The sequence below is a fragment of the Emydura macquarii genome, unplaced genomic scaffold (genome assembly GCF_026122565.2).
Source record: "Emydura macquarii macquarii isolate MOO-44397 ecotype Brisbane River unplaced genomic scaffold, CSIRO-AGI_Emac_v2 contig_691, whole genome shotgun sequence".
NCBI classification, from domain to species: Eukaryota; Metazoa; Chordata; order Testudines; family Chelidae; genus Emydura; species Emydura macquarii.
Window position 1 is genome coordinate 2,078,060 of NW_027130828.1, and position 19,170 is coordinate 2,097,229.

General features: G+C 48.0%; 1 protein-coding gene across 6 annotated transcripts in view; it reads right to left on the reverse strand.

Annotated features, from left to right (window-relative positions):
• The window catches only part of SCAI (suppressor of cancer cell invasion), an 83,259-nt gene that overhangs the window by 31,020 nt on the left and 33,069 nt on the right, over positions 1-19,170 (reverse strand). For all 6 annotated transcript variants that reach the window (XR_010918563.1, XR_010918562.1, XM_067541704.1 and 3 more), the window contains exon 3: positions 16,396-16,527. Coding sequence is in view for 4 of the 6 variants with exons in the window: in XM_067541704.1 (XP_067397805.1) it covers positions 16,396-16,527 (132 nt within the window). In the remaining 2 variants the exon portion in view is untranslated. The remainder of the gene's footprint in view (positions 1-16,395; positions 16,528-19,170) is intronic.

The window sequence follows — 19,170 nt, forward strand, 5'->3', positions numbered from 1 at the left end:
AGGCTTTTTGTTTGGCTGGTTGTTTTTTAAAAGTTAACTTTTTAAATTTTATTTAAAGAATACAGAAGACTTGTGATATTCTATGACCAGTCCACACCTATATCATACCACCTATGGATCCAAGTTCACGTTGTGTCTCTGTGGATAGACCAGCTGCAATACAGGCAGGAGAGGTCCTGGGTTCAGGCTGCAGGCCAGTACTTGAGTTCATACTTGCTACTGGCAATTGCACTGCTAGGGCATGTACCACTTTGTTAGAGATACCACATTAAACTGGGTCATCAACTCATAACTCATATGAAGCAGCTTCTGCTCAGAGAGAGGCATGTATTCCTACACCCATTATTCTGCTGTTGCCCCTTACTTCAGACAGACTTCTCTGGCTCCAATATAGACAAGTCTGAGTATTTCATTAACACTAACAATTCCCAGGCAGACATGGACAACAATCTGAATATTTGCTAAGAGTCAATTTATCACTGACTCAGGAAGGGAGAGAAGGGCAGAGTAATGCAGATATCTGGTGCCTTGAACTGCCTGGCATCACCACCATCCACCCAAGCATTGTCACAATCTACAACAAGGCACCACTAGTATCAAAGGCAGAAGGAGGAATGCCAGCTGGGGCCAGCCTAACAGCAGTCCTTGGGATAGAACCCTTCGGGGGCTAAGAAAATATTTTGGCCTCTGATAACAAAGATTAACAGCAAAGAATTCCTACAGTTCTTCAAAAACACACCCCCACCTCCCCTCCCCACACACTGCTCCTCACTGCAGCAAACATCACTCATCTGCACCTGCACAAACACACACAAAAAACACACTCTCCCCCAGCACAACACAACTCACACACACATCAAACAATCAGCATACACAATAATCCCAAACATCACTCTGAAGCCCAGCATATTTACTGGGTCAGCATGACGTGATGGAGAGCTACAAGTACAGCTAAGAGCTCTTTTTGCTCAGAATATCACCGGATTCAGGGATTCATAGTCTGTTACCATTCAATTTTAAATTCTCAGTCATTTTTGCTTTTTTGTTGTTTTTAAAACACAACTTTACAAATTACACCTGTGCAAAAGCACAGACTTTCGGCTACCAGTATATCAAGATACACTGTGCATTTATAAATACCTACAACATATTTCTAAGTAAGTACTTGCCTCACCCTGCTATGCCTGGAATTAGGGGATGGCTGCCACAATATGCAAGTACAGCAACAGCTGGAGAGAGCGAATGCCATGTGTGAGTTCACAGCATGTGTTTACATGAAGTAGGCTGGTGGGGTATGCAGATGCAGACACACGCATTCATGTGTATATATGCATGATTTAGAGAGTGGAAAGGAATTCATGTTTTCCAAGCTCTGTGAATGTGTCTTTTTACCACAAGCTGTCAGGTCTCTTGACATCAGCAAAACACAAGAGAATCTCTCTACATATTCACAGTAACCCTGAAAACAACTCCCGAAGGAAATGGCAGGATTCTTGCAGCTTCTGTGTTCTCAAGCAGGCAACTGGAGACTAAAACAAAAGCAGTTATATGCACCAAATACTAAATGAGATCATCCACAGTCAGAAACACACTGAGGAGACTTCAGTTCTGCCCCAAAAGAGGGGATTTTGGTAAAACACATCATTGTTTGGTTACTCTTAGACACGGTGTTACGCAGCCATTACCACCATTGGTGGAAATGAAAAGCTAATGGTCCGTGGAATGAAATTAAATAGTGCCCAATGATTACCCCATGAACCAAATCTCCATGGAGCTTGTGCTGTGCAAGAGCAACTTTGGTATGAAACAACTGTTTCTAGACCCCTTCTGGACCCCTTCCCAAGCCACAAGAAGCAGGTCCATTTTTCTAAAGCCTGCTGTATTCCAAGGCAGAGAGAATATCCGTTTAATTCAGAGCTCCTCCTGTGGATATCAGACTGTATTAAGAAGTTGCACTAAGAAATTGCCCTATATTACCTCTTGGGAACCTCCACTGTAAACAGGTTATAAGCCATAGTTTCTCAACCTGTGGTACACATTCCCCTGGGGTACGTGAGATACAGGCAGGGGGTACGCGGCAAAAAACCCAGTGAAGGGAGGTGGGCGGCAGCCTTCGGCTTCCCGCCCAGTCCCACCTCCTAGCTGAGAGGCAGATGGTAGCAGTCCCAGTCCTGGGAAACTGTGCGGTAGTCCCGGCTTTTTGGGAAGCCAGGCAGGAGCCGCCCACATCCTGCCCTGGTCCCAGCTCCCAGGTGGGAGCCCGGCAGCCTCCTGCACTTTGCGAGCTGGGCTCGCTGAGCTGAGAGACAGCCTCCCGTGCCCTGGCTTGAAGATGGGCAGCAGCTGCCTGCCGCCTGCCCACATACCCAGGTCCCAGCCTGCGCGGAAGCCTCCTCTGCCCCAGCTCGGATTGGGTGGCAGTCACTCACCTCCTGGGCTGGCAGCCAGGCTGCAGCCACCTGCAACTTGCCAAAGTGGTAGCTCACCTCCCCGGCTCAAAGCCTGGTGCCCAGAAAGCCAGGCAGAGAGCCCAGCAGCTTGCCCAGTCCTGGAGCTGGGCTCTACCCACAGGTTTACTTGTCAATGTCACTGCTCTAGCTGAGCAGTAAAATTGACAATTATGACAGCCCCAGATTTTACCAGTATAAAACTCTTAAGAGGGGCCCACACAGTGTGATTTGCCCCAGGCCCGCACCCCCCTAGGGATGGCCATGGGGAGCACTGCTATCCACTCTGGGCTGCTAGAGCCTGCTCAGACCTCACAAGTTCCCACCTGTGTGAGGAGAACACCAAATGACCCTGCCATCAGGCCATAGTGATTGGCTGGTGTTAACCTTTGCTCCTATATGGAGGAAGGGGAGGAGGAAGGAGGGGAGAAACAGCAGGGGGTTTTTAGATCTACCACAGCCACGCAGCACGGTAGAACTCAGAACTCTCCTGCTTTACGAGAAATACAGTCGTCCAGCAGTAAAGGGGGAAAAGATTGTATTTGAGTGTTGGGTACTTATTAACATTTTCAGAAGTTAGGGTACCTGCTATTTAAAAGGTTGAGAAACACTGTTATAAACCAGTTCACCTGGAGACTCACGTCCCACTTCCCCATAGCACTAACTAAAGGAGACGCAATCCTCTCATTGCACACGTGCACTAACTGGCTGGGAGCCCAGTGCTTCATGTACACAAAAAGGACATGGAATGTCTGGTACAATGAGAGGGCCACAAAATACATTTCATCGAGATTGAACGTGACAAAAATATTTTAGGATGCCATGACAATGTCTCATAAAATAAGCACCAAGGGCAAATTGAGAATAAGCCAACTCCAATCTTGGATTAGACAACTGGCACTGGCAATTCTTCATCAATGGCCCAATCCTGCAAGGTGGCTGAGGTGGTTAAACACCTCTCAAACCTAGGCCCTATGATTCTATATGCAAATCAGCTATCCACCTTTTACCAGACTCTGCTAGCGTATGCCCATATCCACTCCTCGGTGGCTCACATTATGAAACTTCAGCACTCCTAAACAGAACAAAGGTGAGTGGGATGACAAAGTATCACATTTACTATTGGACACACATATTTAAGAAACAAAATGGCGGAACTCATGTTCCATGGGACACTTTATGGAGGCCGAGGTAAGGTGGTAAGGCTGTGAATTTCCATGTGTTTGGATGTATTTAATTTTAGCTACGTTATAAGGATTTTAATCTAAGGTACCCATACAGGCTCTCAACCTTAATTTCACCCTAACAAAAAGCCTTGTGTGTGGGAATCAAAGAGTCTGGTGCAAACACCAGGGAGAAGACAAAAAAGATCCCAGCCTTGAAATCAATACATTCAGCAGGAACCTAAGGTGGAATTTCAAGGCAAGCATACAGACCACATGAAAAACTACTCGAATTTCAAGGAGGCATTACATTTAGTTCTTCTTGAGTCAGGTCAAGAATTTCCTCAGCAAACCCTATCCCAGACCAGTAAGCTGGTTCACCTACTCCACATATTGAATAGCAGCCCACACCCCCTATAAACAAAGGCATTCAGGAGCCTCTCCTCTACCCCCCGTCACAACTTCATAAAAAAGGACAATTGTAACCTCCCGTCCCAGGGATCAAAGTTCCTTAACAGACCCCAGCAATGCCCCTGAGATGGACTGTTACAACAGAAGGACATTCCCTAGCACAGTGGTCCCCAAACTGTGGGTCACGCCCCTCCTGGGAGGAATATTCAGGAAGGCACGGCAGGGCCCAGAGCAGCCTCCACAGGGGGTGGAGAGAGAGCGCCACCCAGGCCCTGCTCTGCCCCCAGCTACACTTTGGCCGCACCCCCAGCCACAGCCCTGCCCCCAACACAGCCTCAGTTGTGGCCCTGCTCCCGGACATGGCTCCACTCCTGGCTGCAGCCCCAGCTGCAGCTCTGACCCCAGCCTCGGCTCCAACTATGGCTCTGCTCCCTTCCCCCAGGAGGAGGGGTTGTGGACAGTGTCCATTACGGGTAAAGGGGGGTGGGGGTGAAACAAAAGGTTTGGGGACCTCTGCCCTGGCCTCTTCCTTGTCACTGCACAACCTATGACTAATTTTTACAAGAAGCGCCCCCCGCAGGAGTGGAGCTGAGCCCAGATGCACATGGGCAGGGAACAGCTACAGGAATGCAGCCTCTTGCTGACCATGCTAGGCTCTCTAAAGGAACAAAAAGGAATACAGCAGCATAGTGGGATTTCCACAGCAGAAAGGAGCAACTTTGTTGTCTGTAATCTCTTTACCAGCACCCTAAGTGGGATAGGAAATTAACACTGCTGTGCTTATCAGCCAAATCTATTTCCCACACAGCACGAGGGAAACTGGCTGACTTATTTTATGCAAAGTGAATCAGTTATTGGCCTCATCCCCCATCAGCTTGAAAGCCATTTTAACTGCGGCTGCATCGTGGTGCAGATGACAGAGAAGCTAGGCAGGAAGTGGCCAGAAAGCAGGTCTTGCCAGACTCACCGTTAGCTACCCCCAGGACCTGAACCAAATGGATGGAGTCAGGTCTGAGTGGGATCCCATATGGCCATAGGGCCCACTGTGCAAGGGGAGTATTGTGAGAAGCCGCATGAGCTCCGGGATACCTCATGTAATAAGCAGGACACCTTCGCTTCAGGAGGTCTTGTAATCTTAGCACTTGTTTTCTGACTCATCATAATCTTTCCAAACTTTAAAGAGCTCTTTCCGGGCACTGTAGGCCGCAGAAGATATTTGTGACGCGTTGGACAGAGATAAGGTCAGAACCAGTTTGATAAGGCCAGTTTTATAAGGAGCGCTGCCTAGCTTGGAAAACAAGGTGCAGAGCCGGTTTTGCAACCCGCTGTGTAGCTTACTTTCTGTGCCAAAAAGGGAGGAAAGTGAGGAAGCACAGTCAGGTGCTGTAAATTAGCCAATGCTTGCTGTTCCCTAGAGAATGCTGTATAAAAGCTTGAAATGCAAACTGCGCAATGAGGCTCAGCCATGAATCCACTTGGATTGTGTGGCAAAATCCCCCGGCAGCCTGCTTCGCAGCATGCCCTAGAGTCTCCCGTTGCTGTTTGGGGCGTAAGCCATGATTAGAAATAAGTGTACCTACCTGGTGTGGGCATGTTTTTATTTCTCACCTGGTATCCAGAACCTGCAGGCACCTGTGAGCAGCGGTGCCTGGCATAACAATTGGCGTCACGAACAGGATACCGGGGAAGGAAGCATGACCTTGTTTGGGACAAAGGCACAAGGGGGGAGGGGTGTCAGCCGCATCCCCAGTTGGCCCAGTTCCGGAATGTGGTCACCCGTGGCTGAAAAGGTTGGTCGGTGGGCTGCGCCAACCGCATGGCCAGAGCTCGAGAGTGTGGGGGCCGTTATGCCGGTTGCGCTGGCAAAGGCCATGGACGAGCTCCGGCTGGAAAACAGAGGGTGGGCGGAGCGGATGGTGGCGGGGGAGCTGGGGTGGCTCCTACGGACCGCACTCTGTGCCCTAGAGGACCAACTCCGTGAAACGGAGAAGGGGGTGCAGGCGCTTCGGGATGATCTGGACGCCTCAAGGGAAAACCCCAGCTAACCACAGCCGTTGTGAATCCCTGATTAAAGGGTTAAAGAATGTGTTGCTGTTAGCCTGGAATTTGAAATGATTTTACAAGGTTAATTGGTTGCTTCCCCCCCCACACACACACACTTGCACTTCTGTTTTTCTGAGCTTGTTAACAGAAGGAATTTGGGATATATTTCACATGTTAAAAGTTATGGCAGCCAAGAATAATGTAATTAAGTTTAAATATAGTAAATGAAAGGCAAAGTAAGTGATTCAAAAGAAAGAGAAGAGTTAAAAAGTAGCTTTGGTAGAAGCTAATACTACAAAAGTTGAAGGGAATTAAACAGTTAAGAGATATGGAAATGTTTAAAGGTAACAGTTGTGGAACTATTCAGAGGGTGATAGTGTTATCAAAGGAAAGTTCTTGGTTTAATGATTTGGTTTTGTGAGTAAATTAACCCTTTGGGTACTTCCATGCTTCATAAAATGCAATAGCTTTTAAAAAACAAAGTTATGGCTGTGAAAAAGTCAGCCGGACACAGAAAAATATGGAGATAATTCCTTTGTTTTGCCTATAATTAGTAAGAAAATTTGGAAAAGAAAGAGGTGTTTTAAATAATGATTTGCCACCCCCAAAGGTGGGTAGAAAAATGATGGGCTTTTTTTTGTATTTTAGGAAATGTGGGCAGCCCAATGTGGTGCTGTTAGAACGCTGGAAAGAACTGAAGCAAAAAAAAAAGGGGAGGGGGAGGGGAGAACCCACACCGTCAGCCCCGCCCCCCGACAAGCATAAGCAATTCTTGTACCCGGGGTTGACTTAATGAGACCCCTTGAGCCTGCTGGCATGAGGGGTGGCGGGTCCTCCCCCAGGCATTGCGGTATGAGCTTATACCATAGGGGACTGGCGCCCTTATGTACCGTTGACCATTTACTGGAAAAAAGGAAGAGACCCCCAGTGGGTAATGGCCCTCGTGGACACGGGGGCCGAAATGATGCTGGTCCATGGGAACCCCAGCCGGTTCCCGGGGGCACGGGTTGTAGTAGACGGATATGGGGGAGCCCAGATAGAGGCGAAGCCAGTTTGAGTGTGGCTTGCCATAGGTGGTGGGCCCCCCCCCACCTTGTTGGCTGTTGTTCTGGTGTTTACAATCCCAGAGTATGCTGTAAGAATAGACCTCCTGTTTGGAAGAGAAGTGGATATAGATTTTGTGCGGGGTGGAGGGGGGGGGGGAGTTTTTGGGGCCCATGGGCATCAGGCCTGTGAAGGTAGTCCTGAGGGGGCACGCCAAATGGACCCCATTGGTAGCACCTCCCCCCCTTCTCCAGTGCACACCTCCCAGTATTGGTTGCCGGGGAGACATAAGGAAATAGAGGAGACTATTGCAGAGCTGTTGCAGGTAGGGATCTTACGCCCTGCCACCAGCCCATACAATAGTCCAGTGTGGCCCATGCGTAAGCCTGATGGGTCCTGGAGAATGACAGTGGACTATTAGAATTTGAACAAGCATGCGCCGCCCGCAGTCGTCCCTGATATCATCACTATTGTGGAGCAGGTGGTTCAGGAGGCGGGGCAGTGGCCCGCAGTAATGGACTTGGCTAATGCGTTCTTTTCTATTCCCCTGGCCCTGGAGGGCCAAGCCATGGACTGGTGTCTCGGGACTTGGAAACAGCCCCCCCCATGGAGGGAGGGAGGCGTTTCCACTACGTAGATGACATCCTGTTGCATCCGGCAGACCCTGGACCAGACGGTGCACTACCTGAGAGAAAGGGGGTGGGAGATTAACCCCGAGAAGGTACAGGGCCCAGTCCGAGAGATAACATTCCTGGGCATGATCCAGCAAGGGTCCCAACGAGTAATCCACAAGAAAGTTTTGAAAACTGTGCTGGACCTGAAGGTTCCCACATCAATACAGGAGGCACAAGCCTTCACAGGCATGCTGGGCTTCTGGTGCCCGTTCATCCCACATTTAGGTCTGCTGTTACGGCCCATTATGGTGTCACGAAAAAGAAAGCTGTATTTGAGTGGGGACCTGCGCAGCAGACTGCCTTTGAAGCAGCCAAGGAGGGACTCCTCCAGTATGAAGCACTAGGACCCCTTGTGGAGGGTCGGCCGTTTGAATTAGACGTGCTGCTGGCTCAGGACGGGGCAGCCTCCTAGAACCTCTGGCGGCACCAAGCTGGGCGCCGAGCACCTATAGGATTTTGGTCCAAGAAGTTGGGGGGTGCAGCGGATTGTTACACCCCGTAAGAGCAGCAGATAGCTGCAGCATATCAGGCCCTCCTAGAAACTGAGAGACTGATTAAGGCAGCCCCTGTGGCCATGAGTACACAGTTACCCATCGCGGGGTGGGTGAACGACCGAGGCCTGGGAGCACGTACAGGGGTGGCACAGAGCCAAACGCTCTTCAACTGGAAACTTGCCCCACCCTCCCCAGGGTTGAAAACATTCTTCAGACATACTGCAGTGACCACCACTGGAGTAATTCTGCCTTACCAGGCCAAGGTGACAAGTTAGTTTAAGCAGGAGGCTGAAGTGGGGAAATCTAGAAGAAGCCCTCCTCCTCTCCTTCCCCAAGTATTCCCTCGCATTATCTTGGCCATTTCAGGTCCACCACACAGTGAGTGGAAAAAGTAGATTTAACAAGGGAGAGATCAGGCATTCACACACTACATTCTTTACCAGTAACATATTGAATTTACACGTCACCCATCTCCTCAACCCACTCTGCCTGTCCACCCCTCACTATTCTGAACATGTTGCATCTCTGTGCAAGCCTAAGTATTCCTATAACATCCAAAGTTTCCTGACTAGCTCAGTGCTTTGTATGCCCACTGATGAGGCCAGACAATGAATGGCCTATTACAATACCTCTACCCTTGCAACATGCACATGTTGGGCCACTATTATTTATAGAAACTGCTGTGTATCTGCACATATACATTTCAAGCAGCAGGCGAGCCTAAAAACAGCTGGCATGGCCACATACTATGCCATTCCTGGGCTTCCCTGGGAACAAGGAGGGTCTCCATGGAAACAGACACTAGCACTTTTGACAACATCCTGACAGCATTATAACATTTCATTATGACAGGACATCACCACAGCACTGCCAAACACCGTTCTGCAGGCAAGAGAAGCTCCTGCCATCACCATCCTCCCACCCGTTTGCTGTCTTGTGATCTTCACATCATTCACGCTGCCTTCGTCAGGAACTGCCCTCATCAGTTTCATCGGGAACTTTTTGTCTGGGTGTGCAAAGAGGGTAAGAGAAGGATAACTACTATTTAATCAAACACAAGTATTATGGCAACCTCTTTTGAACGTTACAGAAATCTCAATACCTGCAGATTTGCCTTATTTGCTAAGGAAAGGACTAGGGTATTCTGAAGTTTATCAATCTTAATCTTCTGTGGATGGGCTGTTTGGCATTTCCTCCTTCCCACCTACCCACTCAAGCAAACAAGGACTATGTGACCCAGCTAGAAAAGAGAGATGCACAATATAAAAGTAGCCACTGCAGGAAAGGCAAAACATGCCTCATCTGAAGGCATTGGGTAAGAGGACAGTGAAAAGACATTATCCAGAATTTACTACTGAACTCTGCAATTCTAACAGTAAACCAATGCTTTTAAAATTCAGATTCTGAAAGTCTCTAATGCTAAATAGGAATGAGTGAAATCCCACAACTGCTCTTGAGACATGGCTCACACTATGCAGTCCATTGGTCTATGTACTGAACTGGAGTAGATGGTGAACTTTAGGTCCCATATGAAAGTTATTCCTAGTTCTTGCTATGACCTTCTTCATGAGGTACACCACTTCATCTGGTGTGTTCAATAATTCATTTTCCACCAGTGGTTTCAACCACATTGCTGGCAGAGGCCAGAGTTGCACTGGTTGAAAACAAGTTAAGGAATATTTCTTTTGGCTAACCCCACATGGAAGCTGCCTCAGAGGGACATGGCTCAGAGACGGAGTAAAAGACCTACAAAATCCAGCAAGACACTCAGCAGGCCGCAGCAGCAATGCGAGGACCAAGAGCTGCACTTGGGTTTAACAGGGAAGCTTTCCAGAATCATGTGCAACACTGGGTGTGAAGTGGGAAGGTTTATGTGCTTGTCTCTTCACAAGCATGCTGTAATGACTCAGCCAGGACCACCCCTTGCCTCCCATACCCAGATACCAGGACTGTGCAATAACTCCCCAAGGGTACAATCTCCTCACCAACTAGCCACTATGAGACAGAAACCGCACCAGCAACATCAACAGCACTGCTTCAGTGGGGTGGGGGCAGCCCCCCAGATTAGAGGCTGGCAAGGCCCTGATTCCATAAGCTCATGGGGAGGAAGGTTTAGACAGCAGAAGTACTACAGCCCTCACCCTCCTGCAACACACAAGCAAGCAGCCCCCCTTCTGAGACACACTGCCAGCTGACTTTTCAGGCAGATGGCTTAAGGAGGATGAGCAGGAAGGGGAAAATGGGAGCACAGCATTTGTGGGCTTTAAAGCCTCCACAACAGGAGTGAGATAGGGAGGAGGCGGACCTGTATTAAGGGGAGTGAAGGAGTGTTTGCAAGGTGACTTTGGTCTGCCAAGCGAAGTGAAGACAAAGTAGATAGTGACCAGCAGTGAGGGAGTGTTGGACAGCTTGCAGCATAGGCATGGAATGGGAAGCTGGGAGAGAAGAGGCCGATAGTCAGGGGTAAGGGCTGGATAGCGAGGAGGGGAAATTTGATTTTGGTAGGGGGCACTGGAAAGTATTTTGGTGAGAATGGGAATTGTAACACGTAGCAGCTCTGCACAAAATTTAATCCTATGTAGTTCTGTAACCCTTGCCCACCTATCTGCCTGTATTCCTTTCCCCACCCCAACACATACACTGTTGTTGCTCTGGTGAATTCAGTGGCATAGGGAAGGGCGCCCGGAGGCCAAGCATACATTTACCACCCTCCCAAGGCCTCACGTTCCCCCCACTCTCCCACGCACAGGACAGGAGGGGTCCAGCCACCGCCCCCCAGCTGCCCCCGTGGGGAGGGGGGTCTGTATCTGCGGGGGGGAGGGAAGGGCAGTGCAAATGCAGGCTTGGCTCCACCATCCCCCCTCCCCACACTTTCCCTGTGCACGGTGCCCACCTCTCCTGCTGCAGCCCCGCAGCCTGGTGCCAGCTTGGATGGGACGGCTTCACCCCCCCCGACCTGGGACGGCCCTTCCTGACCTGCATGAGGCAGCGGCGGGGGGAGGCCCTCAGAGCCTCCTGTGCCCCGACCTGGCACGAAAGTCCGGCCTAGCACCTCCTGCAGCTGCAGCCCTGCAGCCCAGTGCTGGCTGGGAGGGGAAGGGGGGGTGGGAAGGGGTGCGTGCAAGAATGGAAGCAGGAGCAGCCGCCCCTCAGCCTCCTGCGCCCCCTGCCCTCCATGAAGGGCTGATCTGCTGCTCCAGCGCCGCAGCCCAGCACCAGCTCCGATGGGGGGGTCTCACCCCCTGGCCTGGGGCAGGCAGCACTGGGTCAGCCCTTCACGACGTGGGGGGGTGCAGGAGGCTGAGGGATGGCTGCTCCCACTGGTGCTCCTGCGCCCCCCCTGCGTGTTGTGAAGGTCCTGCCTGGCCCTCACCCCGCCAGGCCGGGGGTAAGGCTGCCTCACCTGAGTTGGCGTCAGGCTATGGGGCTGGAGCAGCAGGTAAGTATGCTCTGGGCTGGCCCTTCATGACAGGCAGGGGGCGCAGGAGGCTCTGTGCCCCCTAGAACCTCCTTTGCGTCGTGAAGGGCTCACCCTGTGCCATCCTGCAGGCCAGCGCCCAGGAACCAGACTCCCCCTTGATATGCCACTGGGTGTATTGTCTCATGTCCACCATTAGACTGAATTTTGGAACAGGGACTCTACTCTGCTTTCCTAATAGGTCTGTACAGCACGTAGCATATATGAGGAAATATAAAAAGAGCCACATCTGCCAGCACAGAACAAAAGCAAAGAGGGTTTGGTCTGAGTCTCTGAAAAGCAGTGGGCATCTTGCTGGAATTTTGGGAGGAACAGGAAAATGCTACCATCTCTTGCAGTAAAGCACATTCTTGCAGGCCACACAGGAAGCAAAACATCACATCTAGACTGCAACCTCCTCCAGGACAGCATCTTCTCACTTTACATAATACTGAACTCAACATTTAATAAGTGAGACTACTAGAAACAATGCAGAGGCTGGCAATCCCATAGCTGGGCACTTCCTTGCATGTTCCATCATTATTCCAAGGCAAGGAAAGGCAAAGGAAAAACAGACTGAGACACCTGCAATTAATTCAGTTTCTCAGGATGCTTATTAAGGGAGGTGAGTGCTGCAGACGTAACACCCCCCATCCAAGTACAAATAATTCTAGCAGCAAGGAAGCATCACCCTTACCCAGCAAGAGCATAAAACGTAGTTGGGAGCAGCAACCTTTGCGGATTATAACAGGTTTTCCTCAAATGCTGTATTTGGCAACTGAACTAGGAGGAGAGGAAGGAAATGCTATAGAAACAAAGAGACATGGCAGGCTGGGCCCTTGCCATTTTGGCAGCAGCAATCGTGAAACAGCTGCTAACACAGCCATAGGCTTGACTCTCTGCAGCTCGAGCACCTAGAAGAGTTTTCTGGAAGGAAACCCACAGCATGAAACATTGTGTGGGCAGGGGTATTACACACAAAGCAGCAGAAGCCATTATCTTAGTCAAACAGCATGGCAGGCATGTACCAAGGCATGCATTATCCTCTACAGGGAGAAGCCAGTGCTGTGATCAGCAATCAGGACCCTCCAAGTCTTTTCCAGGCAAGCCAGAAGGGGACAGGTACTCAGAATCACAGAATATTAGAGTTGGAAGGGACCCCAGGAGGTCATCTAGTCCAACCCCCTGCTCAAAGCAGGACTAACCTCAGCTAAATAATCCCAGCCAGAGCTTTGTCAAGCCACAGTTTAAAAACCTCTAAAGGTGGAGATTCCACCACCTCCCTAGGTAACCCATTCCAGTGCTTCACCACCCTCCTAGAGAAACGTTTTCCTGATGTCCAACCTAGACCTCCCCCACTGCAACTTGAGACCATTGCTCCTTGTTCTGTCATCTACTACCATTGAGAACAGCCTAGCTCCATCCTTCCTGGAACCCCCTTTCAGGTAGTTAAAGGCTGCTATCAAATCCCCCCTCATTCTTCTCTTTTGCAGACTAAACAAGACTAGTTCCCTCAGCCTCTCCTCATAAATCTTGTGCTCCAGCCCCCTCATCATTTTTGTTGCCCTCCTCTGGACTCTCTCCAACTTCTCCACATCCTTTTTGTAGTGGGAGGCCCAAAACTGGACACAATACTCCAAATGCAGCCTCACCAATGCTGAATAGAGGGGAATAATCACTTCCCTCGATCTGCTGGCAATGCTCCTACTAATGCAGCCCAATATGCTATTAGCCTTCTTGGCAACCAGGGCACACTGCTGACGCATATCCAGCTTTTTGTCCACTGTAACCGCCCAGGTCCTTTTCTGCAGAACTGCTGCATGCTCATCGGTCCCCAGTCTGTGGCTGTGCATGGGATTTTTCCATCCTAAGTGGAGGACTCTGCACTTGTCCTTGTTGAACCTTGCCAGATTTCTTTTGGCCCAATCCTCGAGTTTGTTCAGGTCCCTCTGTATCCTATCCCTACCTTCCAGGGTATCTATCACTCCCCCCTAGTTTAGTGTCATCTACAAACTTGCTGAGGGTGCAATCTACTCCATCCTCCAGATCATTAATGAAGATGTTGAACAAAATTGGCCCAGGACCGACCCCTGGGGCACTCCGCTTGTGACCGGCTGCCAGCTAGACATGGAGCTATTGATCACTACCCGTTGAGCCCTATGATCTAGCCAGTTGTCTGTCCACTTTATAGTCCATTCATCCAACCCATACTTTAACTTGCTGATAAGAATACTGTGGGGAAACTGTATCAAAAGCTTTGCTAAAGTCAAGGTACATCATGTCCACCGCTTTCCTCACATCCACAGAACCAGTCACCTCTTCATAGAAGGCAATCAGGTTGGTCAGGCATTACTTGCCCTTGGTGAATCCATGTTGACTGTTCCTGATCACCTTCCTCTCTTCCAAGCGCCTTAAAATGGATTCCTTGAGGACCTGCTCCATGATTTTTCCAGGGACTGAGGTGAGGCTGACCGGTCTGTAGTTCACTGGATCCTCTTTCTTCCCTTTCTTGAAGATGGGCACTATGTTTGCCTTTTTCCAATCATCAGGGACTTCCCCCAATTGCCAGGAGCTTTCAAAGATAATAGCCAATGGCTCTGAAATCACATCAGCTAACTCCCTCAGCACCCTAGGATGCATTGCATCTGGCCCCAGGGACTTGTGTATGTCCAATCTTTCTAAATAGTCTAAATCTCCTTGTCAGAAGATACCACACAGAGATGTGTTACAGCATTGCTTCACCACAAACCCTGTGCCCAACAGGAACTGCAGCTGTGACGAGCGCTATGGGTGAAATAGTGATTCATTTCTGTGCAAGAAGAGGCTGCATTACTTGTGTATTTTACTTCAGATGGACCCACGCTCTGGCACAATGAAATATGGCTAATGATCACCTTGAGACACCGCCTGAGTCTGGGGACTGGAGTCCACGCTCTTACGTTTATTGCTCAAACCCACTGATATTTTTCTATTTCCTGTTATCCACCTAGATTAGAACAGATTTTTTTCTCCAGCATAACAGTTACAATATCAAAATCCTGATTCTGTATAAATCAGCAGGAAACCGAACACAGCCCGTAGCTGCACCAAAGGCTTTTTCAAAGAGGGGAGACAGTGGCACTGTAAAAAATCCCATTGTCTCTGGTTCTGAACCTGAACATTCCTCAAGTGTCAAGACACAAAACATTCTGGTTTGTTTCCTACAGGACCCCAGGGCCACAGCCACAAGCATGCTATGACCTAAGGATGACAGGATGGGACATATGGTGCCAGAAGCCAACTGAAAAACATGGGACTCAGGATCTCTCAGTCCTGGCATACCAGAGTCTGCTTCCTTGGAGTGCTGCACAGGCTCAGTGAGAACTCTCGCTGCTCTACTTCCCATTCGCTCTTGGAGTTCAGGCTCTTTGTTTAGTGTTTGGTAATCCAATTCACACAGCAAATTGCAGATTATCAATAGTTTATGAGAAAAGGGAAGAGAACATCTTTGCTAGCCATCTGTGTTTGAATATCAGCAGTCCGTATAGCCCCCAACAGACAATATTACTCAGTCCAGTAAGAGGCTGAACTGCCAGGGAGATAGCGGCTGTGAACAGTGTTGCTCAAGAGATTCTACAAAGAAGTTAAGAAATAACAAAGCCTGTAACACACAACCATCACCCAGAATGTAGGGAATTCCCTCTGGGAACAGGCATGCCCATGTCAGTGTGTGTGAGCCTGAACCTCTGTCCCACAAGCACCTCAAAACTCCTGTCCTTTCGTTGGCTTTGACAAGACAGCAAGACTTTCAACTTTTTACAGGTTGCCTTGAATAATTCTAGATTTGACCCTTGTCAGGGCTTGCTCTACAGATAAGGTTAGCTTGGGCAAATGGCCTTTTGTAGTGTCCTGGGCGTTAAAGTGAATCTGTGTCAGCAGGAAATAACTCCGCCCCCCATAAAAACGAAATAATATCAACTCCCTGCCTGCCTGTTATGTGAGGCACAGAAGAAAGGGACTTGTCCCAAGGTCACGTGGGTGTCAATAACAGAGCAGAGAATAGCACTTGGACTCATGACTCCTGTTTTACCAGTGTTTTAACAACTAGCCACCACCTTAGGATTCAAGATTGCCTCACGGGGTTGTGTAATTGTCTGCTACTGCAGACAGCCATTCAGGACGAAGGTATTAAGTGAGGAACCTGAAGTCCACCATCAGCCACCATTCTAGGTGAGGACTGGCTAGGATTCACTCTGAAGCTATTCATTTGGCTAAAGGGGTCCTTGTCAAGTCACACGAGGTGCTTTCCCCAGCGTTGGGCTGAGAGCACGGATTCTCAATTTGGCTGGCCAAGAAACAAACACTAAAGTAAGGTTAGCTACTGAATATGGGTAATTTACATAAAAGTGCAGTTCCAGTCCAGCCCCCAGCCCTTTAGTCCACCAGGCTAGCTTCATGTTTGGGGATCTTACAGTGATCATAAAGGTGATAGACGTTCCTGTATAAGGCCTCTTTCAATTCCTGCACCTCAGAACAAAAGTGTGTGCAGAACCATAATACATGTGTGTATGCATGGCCCTTTCCCTATCACCTATGTATATGTTTAAATTATTAATTTACAATGTTGTCCCTAAAGAGAGGGTAATTTGCTGTTCACTTGTGTAGCACTACAAATCCACTAACCTTAAGCCATTGAAGAGCTGTTTAGATTTATCAAGTAGGTAACAAAAGTCTGTGACTGTTTTCCGCTCTCCCTGAGGGATATCATCTTCAGCTCCTCCAGAAGACATGATTTCTTTTAGGGAAAACTCAGTCCTAGAAGAAAGGAAAGATCTATAAGAGCTAAAGATTGAAGGCAATCAGGAACTCAGCAGACAGATTTTAAGCATGTATGATTTCACAGGGATAACGAAATGCATCAAACATGCAAATCTCCCACGTTACTTTCTTTGAGGCTCGCTAAAAGTCACAACAGGAATATTAACTCAGGATCAGAAAGCGCTAACAAGTCGCTAATTAACAGAGCAAATGGGAAAAAAAATCAAAATGAAAAATAATCATGAAATAAAATAACTTGACAGGACTATTAAAGACAAAGCACCAATAAAAGGATTTAGTGTAAACAAAACTTGACTTTGACAGCTCCTCTCTCTAGGTTTGTCTATTAGGGAAGTGATTTGTTTACCCTCCAGCAGTGTTTAGAGAGAGAAGAGACCCAGGCCCTAAATGTGTTTACTACATTTGTTGCAACACATCTTTTTTTGTTGTTTTTTGTTTTTGGCAGTTCACCACGGTAGGACAGCATGAGGACGTCAGCTGTGTTTTCAGGAAGACTTGCTCAAAATGATGTCCACTCCACTGCACTTCCTCACCCTTGGTCAGCCACCATGGCTTCAACCCCACGAGGATGCCTACACAAACATTGATTTTTTTATTGTTCATCTGGGCACAACTTCACATCGTGAAATAACTGTGTTCATATACACAATTATAGCACAACACAGGATAGATCTAAAACTGAGTAAGGCTGTACAAGAGTTATAAGGACACAGTGATCTTTTTGGAAAACCTGTTTGAAATTAAACCACAGCAAGGTTATTGTTATAAGAATGTCCATACTGGGCCAGACAATGGTCCATCTAGCCCAGTGTCCTGTCTTCTGATAGTGGCCAATGCCAGGTGCTTCAGAGGGAATGAACAGAACAAGTAATCATCAAGTGAGCCATTCTGTTGTCCATTCCCAGCTTCTGGCAAACAGCAATCCCTGCCTATCATGGTTAATAGCCTCTGATGGACCTATTTGCAATGAACTTATTTAGTTCTTTTTGTACCCCGTTATAGTCTTGGCCTTCACAACACCCTTTGGCAAGGAGTTCCAGAGGTTCACCGTGCATTGTGTGAAGAAATACTTCCTTTTGTATGATCATCCGACAGTGAACAGGGAGCTACAGGTTCTAACACCTACACTTTATGTGGCTAACCACCTTGGGGCCCATCTATGCTCTCTAGAAACTTTTGTGCTGTGTAGTGTAAACACATCATGCCATTATTAGGCAAGCAGAGAGAGGACCAATTATTTTTGGCATCTACAGAATTTGGCAAACTAGTGTTTTGTTTTGTTTTTTTAAATAAATTCCAATTGCACAGGAGCATTATGTAATGACTATATATTAGCAGTCACCTGCAACTCTCAATTCAGGCCAAGAGGTAGCAAGGCCCACCCTGAAAGGAGAGCATGGCAAAAGGGAAGATTACATGCAGGTACTGGAAAGTAACTGCAATTATTTTCCCATCAAATGTTATGCTAAATCCTCAACACAACTAGACCTTGGTTATACTACCCTGTGACACCATTTCATACACCTACCAAGTACTGAACAAAATGGTAACTCCCTCCCTCATCTTTTAAGGATAAACATGTCCCACCAAACAAGGAACTTTATGGCTGCCAGTGTTTGGCAAGGGCAGCGTGTATTTACTTTCCTCTCTCATGTGCCGACATAACACACATGGCTTTATCATTGAATGTGGTTTGCATTGCACAGACCAATTGTTGAAGAGATTTAGAGGGGAAGTTAAGAAATGTCTGTCCAACCCATTTTCAATTAACTACTTCTGTATGATGCCAGGCAGCATGCAAGATCTCAAAACGTATCCATGAGATATTATTGGTTGCCAACATGAACTAAGAAAGCAGGATCTGGATGCAAGGAAGAACTAGTTTGTGTCTGAAATCTCCAGCATCAAATATTTAACATTTTACACATCATGAAACATGAGACATGAGACAATAACTACTCCAAGCACCAGCATGTGAAATTCACCCAACAAAACACATGGCGAGAAGAGAGCTAGAAACAGATGTGCAAAACAACGGAGAGGTAAATCAAGTATTTTAGGAAGAGGGACTGTACCCCAGGTCCTCTGTGCTCTGCAGCAAGCTTGACCTAAATCCTGTGGCAAGGCCTCTGGATTCTGCAGTGCTCCACTGTGGCAGACAGGATACTCTGCAACAGCTTCAGATACGTTATTTTTTAAATGGAGGTTTTGAATTACACATAAATCTGAGTAATACAGTGAATACAGTATGTTTAACTCAGTGATTAATTCAGTTTATTTTATGCTGCCTCCAAGTTCTTAAATTTTAATGTCTACATGGAGGGGATACTACAAGATTTCCAAACGGCTACTAACTTTGGTTCAGCTCCAAGGGTGCAACATCAGGAACCCTCGATTAGGCAAGCATCTGACAGCGCCTATCCCTGTATTTAAAACTTGCAATTAGACCTTCCCCCCGCCCCCCAAAAATAGTGTGTATTTCACTTTCACTCTCTCTAACACACCAGTTTGAAAACTGATAAATACAAAACTGTCAACACAGAAAGGGCCCCAAGAGATGAAAATGTTTCCTGTATGAGATAATATAATATAATAATCTCTTAATCATAACAGCTTTTA